This window comes from Phocoena sinus, chromosome 5 (assembly GCF_008692025.1).
Source record: "Phocoena sinus isolate mPhoSin1 chromosome 5, mPhoSin1.pri, whole genome shotgun sequence".
In the NCBI taxonomy this organism is placed as follows: Eukaryota; Metazoa; Chordata; class Mammalia; order Artiodactyla; family Phocoenidae; genus Phocoena; species Phocoena sinus.
Window position 1 is genome coordinate 4,257,983 of NC_045767.1, and position 18,815 is coordinate 4,276,797.

General features: G+C 59.0%; 2 protein-coding genes across 2 annotated transcripts; one reads left to right on the forward strand and one right to left on the reverse strand.

Moving 5' to 3' along the window:
• Positions 1-496: 496 nt before the first annotated feature.
• On the reverse strand, positions 497-16,415 carry TADA2B (transcriptional adaptor 2B). The gene is made up of 2 exons (XM_032633324.1): positions 16,042-16,415; positions 497-3,998 (listed from the first exon to the last, which is right to left on the reverse strand). Exons 1-2 carry the CDS (start codon positions 16,309-16,311, stop codon positions 3,006-3,008), a joined length of 1,263 nt encoding a protein of 420 aa, XP_032489215.1. The 5' UTR covers positions 16,312-16,415; the 3' UTR covers positions 497-3,005.
• Positions 16,416-16,764: 349 nt separating this feature from the next.
• Positions 16,765-18,558, forward strand: CCDC96 (coiled-coil domain containing 96). The gene has a single exon (XM_032633246.1). It carries the CDS (start codon positions 16,933-16,935, stop codon positions 18,556-18,558), a length of 1,626 nt encoding a protein of 541 aa, XP_032489137.1. The 5' UTR covers positions 16,765-16,932.
• Positions 18,559-18,815: the final 257 nt, after the last annotated feature.

Here is an 18,815-nt window from a genome sequence, read left to right on the forward strand (position 1 = left end):
TTACGCCTGCTCTTTACACTGTGGCTGTGAGCACAGCCTTTCGCCTCCCTGGACTCATCTGTAAAATGAGGGTGAATAAGAAAAGTAATTTTCAAACTAATTTCTTGGAACGTGTGCAGTCCCATCCCAACCCTTTTCACCTAGAGCTGCGCCTGCAGAAAGGTGCTAAACCTAGAGATGGTCTCGCTTAAAGGTGATCAGCTATTTGTTTACCGTTTCACTCATCCACAGTCACCGCTAACAGGAAAACATTTAATTTTGTACACACTGACACTGGCAATTAAAGACCCGTGGGCTGCACTCTCGTCGAGTTCCTGGGTTTGTGCAGTCGTGGCCTGGATTCGTAGCACGTGTAGGTGACACAGGCAGCGCTGTCTACTCACCATCGGTTCTCCCGGCCTGGCTCCACGAGAGCTCTGGCTGTTCCGCTTCTTTCAGGGAAGGAGAGTGGCGTGAAGGCGTTTCTGCTTAAGTGAAATCTATGTTAACTCCCCACAGTCTGGAGGAAAGACTGGTGTGACACGGAAGTGCCGCACTAAGACGTCACGGGCTGTCCCCCATCCTGATTTTGAAGGCTGGCTCACACCATCTACGAGACTGAAAAGCTAAGGCTCCAGGGGCAGGCGGTAAAAAGCAAGCAGTGACACTATTTATTTGGTTCTCAACCTGTTTAATATGTAAAAGGGAAATTAAGAACAGTAGGCAGAGTTTCGGTTTTAATACATTCTCGGAATGTTGGCCACCCAGAGCATTATTCTGAATAGCTCATTATCTTTTGTGACTCAAAGAGTTTAAATTCTGAAAAGACCTAATTAACTCCATGGGATTATGGTGACTAATTTATCATGAGAATTAAATATAGAAATTTAAAGGCTCCGAGCTAACAGCAGGGTAAGGACTAATGTGACAGTAATAGCTGGAGTTGATGGGATAAGAGGCAACCAATCATAAAATTACATTTCCCTTGTAACGAAGCGTTAATACTCTAACATAAATTATACATTCATTATGGTGTTTGTTTCAAAACAGTCAAGCCTAAATAAATTCTTCATACCATCAAAGAGATACACATACTGAAAACCTGCTTAAACACAAAAGTTTTTCACTTGACAGCTCTCAGCCAGGGCCACGCACATTTACAGGGAGCTTTTGCTTCTCAAGCTTAATGAAAGTCTGGCAATCATTTTATATAAAAATAAGACTAAAGTTAAAACCTCATCAAACTAGGAATCTGATGTAGAAAATCAATGACATCAGAGTAGCTAAAGCCAGTAGTTCTCAAACTTCAGCCTGCATCCCGGTCACCTGGAAGGCCCGTAAGAACACAGCTCCGCGGGCCCCACCCCTAGAGTTTCTGAGGACTGGGGCGGGGCCTGAGTACCTGAATTTCTAGCAGGTTCCCAGGGAGTGCTGATGCTGCCAGTCCAGGAACCCCAGGTGAGAACCACTGGCTGGAACACCTGCGGGAACGTAGCACCGCCTCCGTCTCTGCTCAGCGGTGGACGGGACCCGCTCTCCGCCAGCCGCCAGCCGTCGTCCTGCGGGGCACCGGGAGCAACAGCGCGGCCCGCCACCGCGTGCGCACAGACTCCCTGGACTCCTCGCTAGGCCACAGGGGGCGCTTCTCTGCCAGCGTGCCATGCAGTTTACAACTAAAGCCATATACAGTGTATCTGAAGGGCTTACTTAATGCTGAAAATTTCGCCCCTAGAGGACAGAAGAACGTAAAGAGAAAGGAAAAGGCACCGTAATTAAGTCGTTCTTGGAAATGATGAGGTTTTCTTCCTTTTTCTTTCAAATGACTTCACTTTAATGTAACTTCAAGCCCAAACACTCCGGGAGGTAAACAGTCTTGGTAGCTAGGAGGGAGGAGAGGCAGGACGCGCCCCAGGAGGAACTGACCGCTGGGCTCTGGCCACTCCACCAACTCTAAAGCAGGGCCTTGGACACAGGAGCCCTGAGCAGCGGGAAGACGAGGGACTCCTCAGGTTCCGGAAGGAAGGTACCGTCCAGGTCCATGAAAGAGCGCCCCTGGGAGCATCTCTAAACAGGGCCGGGCAGAAGCCACCTCTGAGTGTGGTTCAAGACGGTGACCCAGAGAAGCGGTGCCCAGGCCTCGCCCTCGCCAAGCTGAGCGCCTGACACCACCCCAAGTAAGATGCAGGGCCAGAGTCGCAGCGAAAGAGGTACCTGCAACCGGGGTGAAAACCCTGGGGGGAGCTAACACCAGAACCCAGAGAACTCCCAACCGTGAACCTTCTAAAACGACTTCTTCCAAGTAAAACGCATGCAAGTTCCCAGAGCAGCAAAAAGCAGCCCCAGCATTCTGGCAGTCCGTGCTGGGCCCGGTGCCCCCGAGACCCAAGGGAGCCTGCCAAGGGCCGCTGCTCCTCCCACGGTGACCCCCTCACCCCCGGGAACAAGCCGGGGCGGTCGGATTCGGGAGGTACGGACGCTCCATTTGGGCAACTTGTTCCACACCACATTCCTCCTCTCCAGTCCCTGCGGATGCCCTGTCCTGTCCTCCCCCGGCCTCTCTTCCACCTGCCCTGCCCGGCCCCCATCTAAAGTGCCACGTGCCGGGCTGTGCCGGGGTGTCAGGTCACAGGGCGGAGCTGGCAGCCTGGCAGGGCAAGGAGTCCCTCTGTCCACAGCACAACAGTCACGTACCAAAGGGAAGAAACTCACAAAGGGAAATTACCCAATCTCGTAATTCTCCAAACTGAACACTTAAAGGCAAATCGTCATCTTAAAGTATTACTTTCAGGACTAAGGTAAAATAGATACTTGTCTCCCTCATGATCTGATATAACAGTTACTATTGCTTCTAAAGAGGACCATAAAAAGAATTTATATCCCCCAAAAGAGAACTCAATTTGTTTAAAAAAGAGCAACGGGGGGAAAAAAGCGTTTCCTCACCCCTCCCCTACCCCCCCTCCCCCGCCCCGGGTCATTTTGGCTCACAAGCTTTTCAGCATCACTCCAGGTCTCACAGGGACTCGCCTTCAGGAAGCATCCCTGGAAATCCAACCACTCTCCGTGAGGAAGTTTAAAATCCTTTTCTTCAGGACCTTGTCCAGGTAGCTGGGCAGGCGGCTTTTGGAGGGGATGCCCTGCCGCTTCTGGAGGTGGTCCTTGATGATGATGGTCTTGACGGTCACGTAGCGAGCGGGGCTCAGGTTCACGGAGCTACAGAGCACCTTCTCGCGGTCCGACAGCAGCTCGAAGCCGGGCAGGTTCTCGATGGCGGCGAATTCGCTGTCCTTGCCGTCCTCCTTCCCCCGCTTGGAGCCGGCCGTGTTCTTGTTCTCCTTCCGCTTCTCCCGCTTGTGCCGGGCCGCCTCGTACTCGGCCGATTCCTCCATCTTGGTGATGCCGTTGCGCCGGTACCGCTGCAGCTCCCGGATCTTGGCGCGCAGCATCTTCTCCTTGTGCATGTTTTCAAAGAGGTCGTCGAACTCCTTACAGGACATGAACTGGTAGAGCGGCCGCAGCTTCAGCCGCAGCTCCTTCTCCTCCTTGGTGACCTTGCGCTTGGCCGTCTTCTCCTTCTCCTTCTTGTCCTTGCCCAGGAAGGCAGGCACCAGGTTGTAGTCGCGCGCGATGTTCTTGCGCCGCTGCCGCTCCTTGAGCTTCCGCACGTACATGTCCACGTGCGCACGCTTCAGCTCGATCTCCACGTCGTCGTCGTCGTAGTTGACCGAGAGCCCGCTGATGAGCGTCTCGGCGTCCTGGTCGTACTCGATCTCGTAGTCGTCCCGCAGTGGCATGTAGCCCAGCTGCTGCTGCTCGGCCACCGAGATGTCTAGGGGAGGCAAGGGAGTGGTGAGGCTGGGAGACAGGGGGCCTCCACTGGGGCAGGTGTGGTCTGTCACCCGATTGGGGATGGTGTCGGGGATGCAGGCTTTCCCCAGGTTTCCGTGGATGTACATGCTTACATAATGCTCCATCACTTCCTGGGGAGTCCGGGAAGCGCCAACGTGAGCAGCCATATCCTCCTACAAGGGCAAAGGTCAGAGGTCATTTCCAAAGTCAGAGTGTCAGACTCAGGGTTCGCGCGATTCCCTTAACGCTTTCGCAAAGGTTCACCTGAACTACTTCCTATGGCATCATTATGGTCCCCCCCTCCCTCCGCCCCCGGAGACACTCCTGCACGTTCTCTTGGGCTGGGCTGATCGCGTGGAAGTCAGCGCTAGAGGGAACTTCGAGGATTCCGCCCGCGAGAAAGTGAGGACCCAGAGAGGCACCAACGTGCACGGGGTCACGGTGCAAGCTGGCGGCAGAGTGGGGCTGGAACCCATGTCTGAGACCCCGACTCTCCTCCGGGCTCCCTAAGAGGGTGAGCAGAGGCCCCTGGCACGGGCCGATCTGCCCGCCGCACGCCCCGCACTCGGGGCGGCTGTCTGGCTGAGGGGCTCACAGGACGCGGGCGCACAGCCAGAGCCCTGGGGCGCCCGCCTCATCCCAGCCCACCTCTCCATTCCCACACCGGACAACAGACGCACCCGGGTCTCCAGCGCGCTGCCCGTCTCCCAAGAGAAAGGGCCGAGGCCCGGTCTTTGACACCCCGGCCCCGAGGGTCCGCCTGTCCCTTTCCTAGGGGGCGGTCGGGTTGAGTGGGAAAGAGCCTTTCAAAGGGGAAGGCGAGCCATCACTTCTGACAGCCCCCGTGGTCTGGCAGCTGAAAACGCCCAGGCTGCAAGCAGGCGTTCATTCCTACAGAAGGTAACTGCCCGCGAACACAGGGTTATTAATGGGAGGAAATCGTACAACTCCCTCAATCTTTTCCTTCTGCCAAGAGGCCTCTTCCTCAAAGTCAACCGCTAAAGCCACTTCAGAAAGTTTGCCCAGAATGCGCACTCATTCACCGGCAGCCACTCAGCACCCCGCAGGCCTCGCTCACCCCACGCTCTGCCCTCCCCGCTCTGGCAGCCGCCGGGGCGTCGCACAGGCTGCCTTCCGCCCCAGAAACTTGCGCCCCCCCGCCCCCCGAGATCAGGATGCTCCCTGCACCCCGAAAGGCCAAACTGGAACCCAAGAAAACAGCCGGCCCCCTCGGGCTGACGCTGCTGACAAACTGGGCACGGAGGGGAGGGGAGGGGAGGGAAGGGAAGCATTAGGAAGGATCCCTGGTACAGTGACCAGACCCAGCGGCCCTCCCGGAGGTGCCGTGCAGAGGGCGGGGCTGAAAGGCACCGGAACAAAGAAGGCAGGACCAGGACCTAACTGCAAGGCCTCTTTCTGAGCACCATGCAGGGAAAAGGGAGGACCAGAGCTAAAGTTAGACTCTGTCTCATGGAGAAACTACATGCTTTCTTCTTTAAAAATCACTCTTAGCGGGCTTCTTCCCTGGTGGAACAGTGGTTGGGAATCCGCCTGCCAATGCAGCGGACACGGGTTCGAGCCCTGGTCCGGGAAGATCCCACATGCCGCAGAGCAACTAAGCCCGTGCGCCACAACTACTGAGCCTGCGCTCTAGAGCCCGCGAGCCACAACTACTGAGCCCACGAGCCACAACTACTGAGCCCACGAGCCACACCTACAGAGCCTGCACTCTAGAGCCCATGCTCCACAACAAGAGAAGCCACTGCAATGAGAAGCCCGCACACGGCAACAAAGAGCAGCCCCCGCTCGCCGCAACTAGAGAAAGCGCGTGCGCAGCAACAAAGACCCAACACAGCCAAAAATAAATAAATAAATTTATAAAAACACTCAAAAAGAAAAAAATCACTCACTCTTAGCATCAACTCTGTCATTATCCTACCCCAGGAAGCATTTCGTCCAAAAAACAACAAAACAGGGCTTCCCTGGTGGCGCAGTGGTTGAGAGTCCGCCTGCCGATGCAGGGGACACGGGTTTGTGCCCCGGTCCGGGAAGATCCCACATGCCGCAGAGTGGGTGGGCCCGTGAGCCATGGCCGCTGAGCCTGCGCGTCCGGAGCCTGTGCTCCGCAACGGGAGAGGCCACAACAGTGAGAGGCCCGCGTACCGCAAAAAAAAACAAAAAACAACAAAACAAAAGCAAGTCGCAACCATTCCCAACAGCTACTGTCACTGACGCAGGCTGGCCCCGCCCTCCTCGGAGCCTTGAGTCCCACAGTAAAAGAGCAAGAGCCCCCCTCAGCGGCCGGTGAGGCTCTCGTGGACGGTAACAGTCTTCCTCCACCCCACTCTGGGGCCCAGGAGCCCCTGGAACACGCTAGGAAGACATTGTCCCTGACCCACGCCCTTTCGGGAGCATGTCACCCTGGTGAGCGTGTCGGGAGCGGGACTGCCCGCCTGCGCCTGGTCTGAGCTGCCAGCTCGGGGAGCCGTGCCCCTCAGCCTCTCTCCCTCACTGCAGCTTCCACCCAGGCTGCGTGCGTAGGAACTTGGGCCCCAGATCTGGGCCCCGTCCCTGGTGCGGTGCAGACCCGCTGTGAGAGCTCTGCCCTCCAGCAAGTCCGCTGTCCACCCTGAACCCCAGCGACCTGCCTCCCAGAAAGCATCAGATGCTCAGAGCACCACACTGAGGTTAAAATTTAAACCCTGAAAGAACAGAAGGATTCTCGGCAGTAAAGCTGCATCTGACCAAACCAAGGTATTTTTACTGATCTAAGGTTCTCTCCATCAATCCCGACACTCTGGGAACAGAGAGCAGAGGCTGTGGAGGCAGCAAGGAAGCCTGGGGGCCGCAGGCCAGGGATGCACGGTGCATCCTCCTGGCGAGGGCTCCCGGGGCCTCACCCGCGTTCGCTCCCACATGGGGCAGCTGAAAACACGCAGCAGAAGGGTGTGTTCACGCTGCTGCCCTCGTGCCCTCGTGCCCAAACAGCTGGGAGACAGAAAGCTCTCCGCCTGTGGTGCGTCAGACACCTTCTAAGGACACACGACTCCAGCCCGTCCCCCAGGGCATCGGGTGGGGTTGGCAGTGGGCCACTTCACTGCACACCTTCTTACGACTTTGCGTTTTCAAGTTATGAACGTACTGCCCATTTCCAAAACTAAGGAAAAGTCCCAAGCAGAGGGAAGCATCAGGAGAGGGGACCCTGGTCGGCTCTGTTCACCACTGTGAGGCCAGGGCCCGGCAGCCAACCCCAAACTACAGACGCCCCACAAGCACTGGGCCAGCACTCCCCACAGGCGTCCTGGGCCCAGAGACACGGAAGGAAGTGTGCAGACCCAGAGAGGACGAGACGTGGCAGCTACCTCAACGGGGGTGCTGGTGGGACCCCGGGCCTGTCTGCGGTGAGCTAAAGGCTCTGGGCCAACGCTGGCTTCCTGCACTGAGCAGGTGCAAGATGCGCACATTTCGCGAGGGATTGTGTGTGCTGGTTTTTCACTTCTTCTGAGTAAAACTACAAGTATTTTTTAAGTAAAGTTAAATTCTGCCTCAATTCTCTGTTTACACAGGTCTAAGATTTTCATCCAAAATGTGTAAAGGAAAAACATACAGAGCCCTTAAAAGACACGGCTCTTGGGCTTCCCCGGTGGCGCAGTGGTTGAGAGTCCGCCTGCCGATGCAGGGGACACGGGTTCGTGCCCCGGTCCGGGAAGATCCCACGTGCCGCGGAGCGGCTGGGCCCGTGAGCCGTGGCCGCTGCGCCTGCGCGTCCGGAGCCTGTGCCCCGCAACGGGAGAGGCCACAACAGTGAGAGGCCGGCGTACTGCAAAAAAAAAAAAAAAAAAGACACGGCTCTTGTGTTCCAGGGGACGACACCCCAACGCTTCCGTGGCTCCACGCCTCGCTCTGCAAATCTGCAGACACTCCCACGCTGCGTGGGGGCCAGGCAGTTCCCGGCCTCGCCAGGCAAGAGGGTCACACAGCTGCGGGCCCTGCGCTGACATCTCAGTTATCCAGCTCCTCTTCAGGTAACAAAGGGGGTCTCTGGCTCCAGATGGAGCCGGGTGAGGGGTTATTTATGAAGCCACAGATCAGTGGGGCACTGTGGGGCTAGCGCCCTGTCACCAGGAGCCCAGGAACCCCCATCAGCAATCACGCCAGCCACTGCCAGGAGAGACACTGGCCACCAGCTGCTGCTGAAGAGAATCGCCCCCCCGGGGCCACCACGTGAACTTCACGAGCACTGAGAAAGGCCCGGGAAAGCACGCAAGATCCTCGTTTCCAAGGACCCTCAAACAGGGAGGGTCGTAATGGAACAGTCTGAGTGACAGCGACGACCCAGCTCTGATTCTAACAGGAGTCCACAGAAGGCAGACAGGTTCAGGGAAGCGAAACCATAGAAAGATGATGGTTAAGAACAGCAACGGCACTCCTGCCACAGGCCCAGCACCCTGCTCGTCACCCCCTTCAATCTTCACGTGTCAGTGGTCACACAAGTGAGAGAAGTGTCCCATCACCAAGTGAGAGCGTCCCATGTGACAGCAGGGGAACGAATGGGAGGGAAGTTCTTTCCCTCACACGTTCAAGGTCAAAGTTGTTGCTTAGTCCGGATGGATGGATAGACAGATGAACAGAAGCATGGATGGAGAGACAGACAGCTGGGCAGGCAGAAGCAACAAAAGTGAGTTTGGGGGAAAGAGATTTAAAGAGAAAGTTCACTTCAAGTACAACTAGAGCTAAACAAGGAACACAACCGTATCCTGCGGTTGGTTCCGCCCCCACAGCAGCATGCAGTAACACACCGCAAGTAGCCCGAAATCTAACGCTAAACGCTTAGAAAGAAAGAGACTCCCATCTTTGCAAAAAGGTAAGGAGAGGTAGGGATGCTGCTCCCTTAAGTCCTCCGAAAAATAAAGGAAAACGTGTCTCTCAGACACTGAACTGGGCCCGTGAAGTCTACTTTCCAAAGTCACTAGACCCAGGCCAGGATGCGGCCTCTCCAGGAGAGGAAGGAGGCCCCAGTGGGCAACAGCTCCACCGGGATCTCTGGCTGCTCTGCACGCCCTCCGGCCTTTCCAGGCGCACGCATGCCAGCCTCCAGCACCTGAGCAGGGAAAGGGAGAAAGAACCGTCCAGAGAGCCGCCAGCACTGCGGGCCGGCCTGCTCCCGCCAGCGGCGCCGCCTCGGGGTCTCTGCCCTCCGTGCTGGCCGCTCTCTCCCGAGGTGGCCTTGGCCCCTCCTGACCTGAAGGTCTGCCCGCCGGGCTGCTGTGCCAACCATCCCCCACGTGCACAGGCTGGGGCCGGGCCTCGCGACCCACTCCTGGCTCCACCCCTGCACTGCGCGGCAACTCAGACGAGTCACTTCTCTGCGCCTCAGCCTCCCTGTCTGAATTACGGAGGTAATGCTACCACCTCCTTCACGGCACAGAAGAGGGAGTTAATGAGGTAACGCACGCACAGTGCTTGGCCCAGTGCCCGGCACAGTGTGCCCCCAGGGATGTTGGCTATTGTTACTACTACGAAGCTGTCAGCGTCACTTCCACAACCTGTGTTTATTCTCAAGACCCAGATCATCTCCTCCAGGGAGGCTTTGACGATCCCCAGAACTAGGGTCAGATTCTGGCTCAATTACTCACTAGCGTGGGGTCCTTATCCTCTCAACTTCTGCTTCTTGATCTGTAATTTCTCCTCTTAAAGGGTTTGGTCAGGATAAAACAAAAATCATCATGAATAGCGTACGACCCTTTACATCTGTCACCTCGTTTCATCCTCCTAGCAGTTCCCACAAGGTACCATGACTTTTACGGACTGGGAGAATAACCCTAGGTGAAGCTACCCCCAGGGCACCGGCCAGCACTCGCCCACCCGGCGGCGCAGGGCACAGCAAGAGCAGGCCGTGCAGTCAACTGCTTTCTGAGACGTTCAAAAGGCAGTGCAAGGCCCCGCCGCCGGGCTCCCGCTCTCCCTTCCAGACGGACCGCATCACAGAAGTGCGACCGCGGCTCCCTCTCTCCCCTCCGGGATGTGTGAGGGCACTGCACGACCTACTTCTTCCCGGGCAGAGAATTCAGTCCAATCTTTGTGCACAAACCAGTGCCTTTAGCAGAACGACTATCTTTAGCGTCACAGAGCATCCTTCCTGTGCAGGTTGGCGGTTCTGCTCTAGAGCATCCTGGAGAGTGCACATCCTTTCTCGGCGGCAGCGTCTGCCTTCGCTCCGGAGGCTCAGGGGCCAGGCCCGGGGCGGACGTGCGCTGCATCTCCCCAGAGAGGCCCCGCTCCAGCTTCCTTTCTCTTTAAGGGAAGAAGCCTCAAGGGGACAGAAGCAACCCGGCAGTCCCGGGGGCTGGGGCAGAGACCCCGGGAGCAGCCAGGACGCTGCAGGGGCCCCGGGGCAGCAGAGAGCGAGTGGCCTGCAGTGCCGGGGGAGAGTGGGGTCCAGGGCCGAGGCGGGAGCCTCAGAGCCGCGGGCCCAGGAGGGCGGACTCAGAGCCCGGAGGGCGCTCTGCGGCCGGCTCCCCCCACGGCTCTCCTCGCGCCCAGAGGAGCGCCCGGGGCCGCCCACCACGGGGACAAAGGGCCGGAGCCTGTGACAGGGACGCGAGCAGGAGCCTGGGCACCGGCCTCCCTCAGTCACTGCTTACTCTCGTCCGCCTGCCCCGTGGACTAAACCTGGGCTTCGGACCCGGACCCAGACCTGGACCTGCAGCCCCGCCTGGGCCTCTGCGCCCCCACGTGCACATGTGACCTTCTCCTCGGACCGGCTGCGAAGACCCCGGGCCGGGCCAGCCCCCTGTGCGCTCACACGGGGCCCTGGACGCGGCCATTGCCTCCTCCAGCCCCGGCCGGTCACCTTTCACACTGAAGAGAACAGCCCGCCTGCCTCTGGGGGCTGGAAGGATGCCCTGGGCCGCCCATCCCGCATCGTAGGCCCCAGACCTTCCCCTGCCTTCCAGCCCGACCCCTCCTCCGGGATGCGCTGCTGTCCGGGTCAGGGCCGCCTCCGACCGCAGAGGTCGGTGCCTAACACGGGTCTCTCGTCTGTGCTTCCAGGTCATCAGCCATTCCAGGGGCCCTGTTTCCCTGGGCCACTAATCCTGTCTGCTAGGTTTTTTAGCTGGAAAGTTCTGTAAGCCTCCCCCCAGTTCCAGGTTCCCTGTCTGCCTCCCTAAACTCACTCAGGATTCACCAGCTCACACAAGGGACCGGCCCTCAAGGGGACTAAAGCCTCTCAGGTCAAATCAGGCTACCTGTGAAAGAGCCTGATAAAGCTGTGTGCCCCACTGCAAAAACAGAGCATGGCAGGTCCTCAAAAAAAATCACACGGATCCAGCAATTCCATCTCCTGGTGTTTACCCAAAATAGTAAGGACTCCAACAGATACCTGCACACCTACATTCACTGCAGCGCCATCCCCAACAGCCAGAAGCGGAAGCCACCCAAGTGCCCATCGGTGGGAGGCTGGATAAGCAAAAGCTGTCCATCCACACAGTGGAGTATCATTCGGCCTTGAGGAGGAAGGAGTCCTGACACCGGCTACAACCCTGACGAACCTGGGGAACATTATCCTAAGTGAAACAAGCCAGTCACAAAAGCACAAACATTATTACGTGAGGTCCCCAGAACAGGCAAACCCACAGGGACACAAAATAGAACAGCAACTACGAGGGGCTGGGGGAGGTGGAAACGGGGGATGGAGTTTCTGTCTGTGAAGATGTTCTGGGGACGATGGTGGTGATGGCTGCCCAACGTGAATGTACTAATGCCCCCGAACTGGACACTTACAACTGGTTAAAATGGCAAAATTTACATTATGTATGTTTCACCACAATAAAAATATACACTTTTTTTTAAATAATAGAAGTTTTAGAAGTCACAGGCCGTGCTCCACATCAGTGGTCTTTAAGGAGGGCCCCTGGGCCAGCGGCAGCTTCACCGGTGAGGTGGTGAGAAATGCAGATTCTCACACCAAGACTCACACCTGTGACTTCAGAACCCGGAGGGGGAGGGGGGCAGGACCCGCGTTTAACAAGCCGACCAGGCGCTCTCAGTCACACCACTCTGCACAACCGTGCCCATCCTGGCTGGTTTCTCCATCCAGGCTCTTCCCCCCGCCGCCTCCTCCCCATCCGCAATGGCGACTGAGAACCCCGCCGTTGGGAGGCTCACGGGATGGACTTGCCCGCTCCCGCCAACACAGAAGGGACTTGCGCCTGGTTGAGAAGGTGACAGTTCTCATGGTCCCCAAACGAGGCTCTGCTGACCCACTGCATTAGGACTCCCAGAGAACGTCTGTAAACACCTATTTCCAGACCTCACCCAGAGGCTGCTCTGTGCACCTAGCATAGGGGCTGACATAAAACGGGCCCCAGGGCTTCCCTGGTGGCGCAGTGGTTGAGAGTCCGCCCGCCGATGCAGGGGACGCGGCTTCGTGCCCGGGTCCAGGAAGATCCCACATGCCGCGGAGCGGCTGGGCCCGTGAGCCATGGCCGCTGAGCCTGCGCGTCCGGAGCCTGTGCTCCGCAACGGGAGGGGCCACAACAGTGAGAGGCCCGCGTACCGCAAAAAAAAAAAAAAAAAAAAAAAAAAATGGGCCCCAAGTAAGTGCCAGATGAACAAATGAACCAACGACTGCACAGCACAGCGATCACCTACATATCCGGCATCACCCAGGCTGCCGGATGCCTCCTGTCATCTACAAGCGTACAACTCCTTGTTCAGGACACCCCACCTGCCTCCAATAGTCAGGCCGAATGCATGTGCGCGAGCACAAGCCCCCGCAGAGTCCACGGAGAACTTCGCGTCCTTTTCCAACCTGAAATCCAGCTTCAAGGCCGGCTTGAACCCACCTCCCCCTAGAGTCCTCCTGACCACCGTCTGCAGGAGCCCGGGCCTCCCTCAACCGATCAACAAACGTAGAATATTTCACCCCTGTGTTTACATCTGTATCTACATTCCTGCAGGATCCGCGTCTCATTCTGAATCTGCACGGCGTCCACAACACAACCGGCTGCCCTCGGGGGAGGAGGTCTCAATACCCACGGTGATGAGACCCTGTGGGCCCACCCGCCAGCCCTTCCCCAGTCTCGCCGTCACAGCTGTGTGTCCCCCCCGGCCCCCGCGGCTCGTCCCCAAACCCTCCCGGCCTTACTGCCAGTACCCCTCGGCTGGGCCCGCAGCCCTGGGACACGGCGTGAGCAGATGGCCCGGGGCTTCACGGCAGCCGGTCCCCACAAAGTCCCCACGACCCCGCGCTCACACGAACCATCGGAGAAATCGGAATGAAGGCTCTCACCTTCCTCCGCACCACCGTCCCCACTGCCTTTCTCTACACTTCGCACTCAGCCCGTGAAAGCCGGTTCCTGCACGCCGCCCCGTCCCACCCACCCACCTCCCGCCGAGCCGGGTCCAGACCTGGCTCCTCACGTCGCTCGTTACCCCGGGGAGGCTAAGGCCCAGGCTCCGGGGTCAGGCCTGTGTCTAAACCCTGGCTCCGCCGCGTGGAAGGCTGGGGCATCCTGCACGATGAAGTTCTCAGAGTCGCTGCTCTTCAGCTATGAACTAAGAGTCATCCCACAGGGCCGCTGGGAGGAGCACCACCCAGAACCGGCGCTCGCCAACGACGGCAAGCATGGGACACACCGCTTACGAGCGCACACCGAGCGCACACCTGGAAACGACACACATCTCAGAGCAGCAGAGGAGCTTCTGACGACGCACAGTGAAGCTCAGGGTAAAGCAGCCCCAGAGAGCACAGCTACAGACACTGGAGCCGGCGCCTCGGCGTGGCCTGTGGACCTCCAGGCCTGGCTAGCCTCCCCCAGAAACCCACCCCCGGTTCGGCAGGGAGAAGCACCCGGCTTTGTCTCTCGTAAGAGCCGAGCCTGCTGCCGGCCGGGAGCCGGAATCTGCATTTGTAACAAGCTCCCCAGGTGATTCATGTGCAAGTTGAAGTTTGAAAAGTACTGCTTTCCAGAACGCCCTCCCAGCTTCCTCCGATACACTACAAATGTTTTAGTCCCCGGCTCGTTTTTCGAGCATTTTCCACAGTGCCGCAGGGCAGGCAGTGTAGACAGTGCAGCTAGGAGCACAGCCTCTGAAGTCAAACTACTCAGTTTAAAACCTGCTGCACTGGGCTGCCGGGAAGATCTCACAAGCAACGCAGGAGAGCTCAGCACGGGGCCTGGCACCCAGCAAGGCTCTCAGTCCACGCTAGCTATTCTGAGCTGCTACTGTAGAGATAAGAGCTGCGAGAATGAAGTGGGGAAGGGAAGCCTCTCTAAGGCACTGATATACAAGAAGAAAGACTAGTCACGAGCCATGATCTGGGGGAAGAACTCTGTAAGCAGAAGAACTAAAAAATGATCAAGGAGGATAGCAGCTGGGATCCCAGGAGGAGGCAGGAAATATAAGGCCTGCAGGCCCTGAAGTTTCACCTGCAGAGAACTGGACGCCACCGAAAGCTGGTGTGACGTGACGTGTCCTCAAAGATCACTCTGATCCTGTTGCCTGGAATGGGCTGCAGGGCACAAGCATGAAGCAGAGAGGCCGGCGAGGAGGCTCCCGAAGTGCTCGGGTGAGAGGTAAACATCAGCCCGGACTAAGGCTGTGGCAAGAGGTTAGATTCTGGCAATATTCTGAAGACAGGCCTGCTGCTGAACTGGACCCAGAAGGCCCTGAGGATGGCTCTTCATGTGCAGCCCGAGCCACTGCTCGAGGTGTGAGATCTGGGTCAGGGAACGTCGAGGTGTCCGGGAGAAGCACGAGGGTGTCTGGGACGGGTTCACGATCGAAGGCTGGAGCTCAGGGCAGAACTCCAGGCTCGGGACCAGCTGCTCACAACACTGTAAGCCCCTGAAGACCCACATGAAGCCTTTCTGTAACATGCACAGAGCAGATGCTCCATACACATCAATAAACGGCATTTCAGGACAAAGTGAGAAGGAAGGTTTTGGCGGGTGGCAATCGTGACGCTGGTGCCTAGGTGAGAATTTGTACAGCAGCGTCTCTAAGGAGCTGGGGAGAAGAGTAAAGATTCCAGGGCTGTGGAACGGGTACTGGTCCCTGAAGACTGGCTCACTTTACAGAAAGAAAAGCAGACATAAATAAAGGCAGGGTGTGTTCGGGAATGTGGGGAGAAGTGTGGAATGTCTTCCAGTAAGCCCAGGAGGAGAGGTGTACGGTCGGCTCTTGGTATCCGTGGGTTCAACCCCGCTTCGCCATTTTATACAAGGGACTGAGCACTGGAGGACTCTGGTGGCCTGGGAGGGTTCTGAAACGCATCCCCCATGGATACTGAGGGCCAGCTGTACTGCTGGAGAAGTGGCAGCAAGATGAAATACTGGTTCGGGGAAGCCAGGGGACCATCAAGTGGAAGGGTCTGGAAAGATGGGGAGCTGGGGTCGGGTCTCTCCTCCCTACTTCTCACAATGCCTGGAGGTGGCCGCACATCCTTGGCGGATGCGGCCCGGAGTACAGCCAGGCTTTCCCCTTCTAATAGGGATGAGAGCTTCCTCTTGCAGAGTGAAAAGAGCGCTCCTCAGGGACCACCTAGAGAAGCGCCGCCACGTCTCTCTCTCTCAAGGAGCCCGACGTGAACGAATCCAGCCCAGCCCTCGCCTTTTCCTCTCAGAGAAGTGTCCCTGTAGAAACCTCCTGACAGAGGAAGAGACCAAAACCCAGGACGGGACGCTCCTGTGGCGGAACCCACTGAGTCCTCCTCACACGAGGTCCTGGTGTCGAAGAGACGCCAGGATGAACAAGTGCCTGGCAGGGGACACAGGCCACAAAGCGAGCGGGGCCATGAAGGCAAGGTGAGCGCCTGCGAGGCGGTGGGAGAGGCCACGGGCCCGTGTGGAGCTCGTCTGGCCTTCACCACCACTGTCCTCCAGGCAAAACCAACTCCTTCCTCGGGCGCCTACTGCTGTCAAGTCTGCGGACCTGCCTGTGTCCCCCGACTCCCACTCCGTCCGGTGTCTCGCCCAAGGGGTGCACTCAGCAGACACCTACGGAAGGAATCCCAAAGGCGGGGAAAACGGCCCTGGTGTCAGACAGCCACGGTCCACATCCCCGCTCCGCTACTTCCTGCTGTGTGACCTTGGGCGGGTGGCTTAACCTCTCTGCGCCGGGTCTGGGGCGTGAACTGGCCCTGTCCCCCCGGCCCTCCGCGGCCGCGCCGAACCCGCAGGTGCGCCGGCCTCCCGGCCCGCTGCTTACCCAGTTTCCGAAGCCGAACTGCTCGATGGCATCCAGCAAAAGCTGCTCCTCGCGGCTGGTCCAGCCGCCCTCGGCCTCGGGCCCCCACAGCGTGAAGCGCCCGCCGTCCACCAGCTGATAGCCGTGGTAGCGGCGGTGGTGGCCGATCTCGGCGCCGGCTGAGAAGCACTCGGGGCACAGCTCGATGTCCTGGCACTCGGTGCAGCGGAAGCGCAGCGGGCTCACCTCGGCCAGGCAGTACACGCAGTACTTCTTACCGAGCTCCGCCATCTTCCCCCGCCCGCCGCCCGCGCCCGCCGCCGCCGCGCCCGCCGTCAGCGCGCCGCCGCCCGGGCCCGCCGCCGCGCTCCAGCAACCGTCGCCCGCCGCCGCGGCCGCCGCCACCGCGCCGCCCCGCCCAGGCGCCGCCGGAGCCGGCCTGCCGGGCCGCGTCCCGCCTCAACACGCAGGCGCCCTCGGGCCGGCCCGGCCGCCGCCGCCGCCGCCGCCGTCGCCCCGCTGCACCGCGCAGGCGCCCCGCGCGCGCCACCGCGCGGGGGCCCGGCCCGCCGCTCTGCGCCTGCGCGTCCTTAGCGCCGGCCGCCCGCCGCTCCCCCAGTCTCCCCGACGCCCCGCCCCAGGCCGGGCGCGGGGAAAAGGGCGGAAAGGAAGCGCGGCACACGCGCCACGCCCCTCGTGGAGCGAGCCTACGGCCTACCCCAATCAACGCTACCCGTCGTCCGCTCGCGACCTCCCATTGGTCTGCTCTTGCCAGGAGGCAGGGGGAAGGGGCAGGGCGCCAGGCGGACGTCCAGCCAATCGCCGGGCCCACCGCGCGCGCCCCTGGTTGCCCCTGGAAACTTAACAGCCTGCAGCCGGGGTCCGCGGCGCCGGCCCGGTGGTGGGAGGGAGATGGTCGACCGCTCCGACCACAATGGGGACCCCGAGAAGGAAGCTGGAGATGTGGAGAGCCTGGCCTCACGGCTGTCCGGGACCAAAACCAGCTCTGGCCCCCAGTCCCCGGCCGAACCCGCGGAGCCGGCGCCGGAGGCGGAGGCCGTAGAGGCTTCAGAGGAAGACGCCGAGCCGGCCGAGTCCCAGGAACAGCCGGCGGCCACCGAGGTTGCTGGCGAGAAGGGGCCCGGAGAGCCGGAGTGGCCGGCCGAGGCCGAGCCAGGGGACCTGGCGGAGGCCGAGGCGGAGGAGCCAGCCAAGCCGGAGCCCGAAGGCGGCCCCGAGGAACCAGAGGAGGAGTGGAAGGAGGAGGACGAGGACGAGGCGGAGGTGGCGGCGGAGCCGAGGAGGAAGGAAATCCCGTCGCAGGTCTGTCTGCAGCAGGCCACGGCCGGCAAGGAAGAGGCTGCGCCAGACCGAGAGGCTGAGCGGGAGGGACAGCTGGCGGAGGAAGGAAAAGAGAGCGAGGAGAAGCTTGTGCAAGGAGGCCTGGGCAAAACCGAGGACGAGCTGGGGGATTTGGACGAGGGACCCGAGCTTGAGAGCTGCGACGGGACTGAGGAGGTGCAGAAGCAGCAGGAGCAGCAGCTGCGCGCCGAGCTCCTGGCACAGTTCCGCTCCCTGACGGCGGAGCGAGAGCGCCACCAGCGCTACAGCATCTACCTGCAGCACAGGATCCTCGAGGCGCTGCGCAAGAAGGGCCTGGATGCAGCCGAGGTGCCCGAGAAGGGCGCGGAGCCTGAGGCCCCCGAGAAAGAGCAAGCGTACCTACGCCATCTGGCCATGCTGGAGGATCTGAAGAAGCAGGAGTCAGATGACCTGCGCTGGTACCACCGCGAGCTGGACCAGCTGAAGCGGCAGTGCGAAGAGAAGCTTTCCCAGGTGGAGGAGGAATGGCGACGCTTGCAGGCACTCAAGAAGCAGGTGGTGATGCAGGCCATGGGCAGCTGCCGGATGAGGGGTGATCGCCAGGCCGCTCTGCGAGAGGTGGAGCAGATCCAGGCGTCGGAGGATAAGAAGGAGAAGGCGATAAGCGCTGTGAGGCTAGAGAACGTGCAGCTGAAGCGGAGTTTGGTGCACTTTGAAAACAGGCTGAGGGCCCAGGAGGGCCAGACAGAGGGCCTGCTCCTGATAGATTTTGAACAGCTTAAGACTGAGAACCAGACCTTGCATGAGAAAGTCGAGGAGAGGAACGAGGAGCTTTTGAAACTGCGCAGCAAGGTGACCAACCATGTGCAAATCATAACCCATGTGAAGGAAAAGTTACACTTTGTGGACATAGAAAACGCGTGTAAAAAGTCAGAGCTTATGGAGATTGAGGCTCAGGTGGCCCTAAAGAGGGACATCTTGACCAAGGCTAAGCAAGCCCGGGACAGCCTGCGGATTGACAACATCAAGCTGAATCAGAAGTGCGGGCTTCTGGGCAAGGAAGCACTCCTTCGGGACATGGAAGAGAAGGTGGACAGGACTGAAGAACTCAGCCAGCACTTGGAAGCCCTGAAGCACCATCACGCTGGGCTTATTCTCTCCTGCAGAGGCGTGAAGCAGAAGCTCAGGGAAGCCAAAGCCTTTCTGCCTCCTTGACGGGAAAGAGTCGGCAGAGCGTCTTCGATCTCAGCCAACTTCATCCTTCGTTAACTCTTATTCTCCATTTCTTGCCATTCTTAAGGCAGCCTATGATGTTTGGGATGGAACTGTGTTTTGTCTTCTTAATTTTTCAGCTTCCCAATTAGTGCTGCGCACAAAACTGAGTTAGCACTCAATTCATACAGGGTTAAGTAAAACAGGTACAGAGGAACAAACAGGGATGACTTACTCCTCATAAAAAGCTGTCAAAAGCC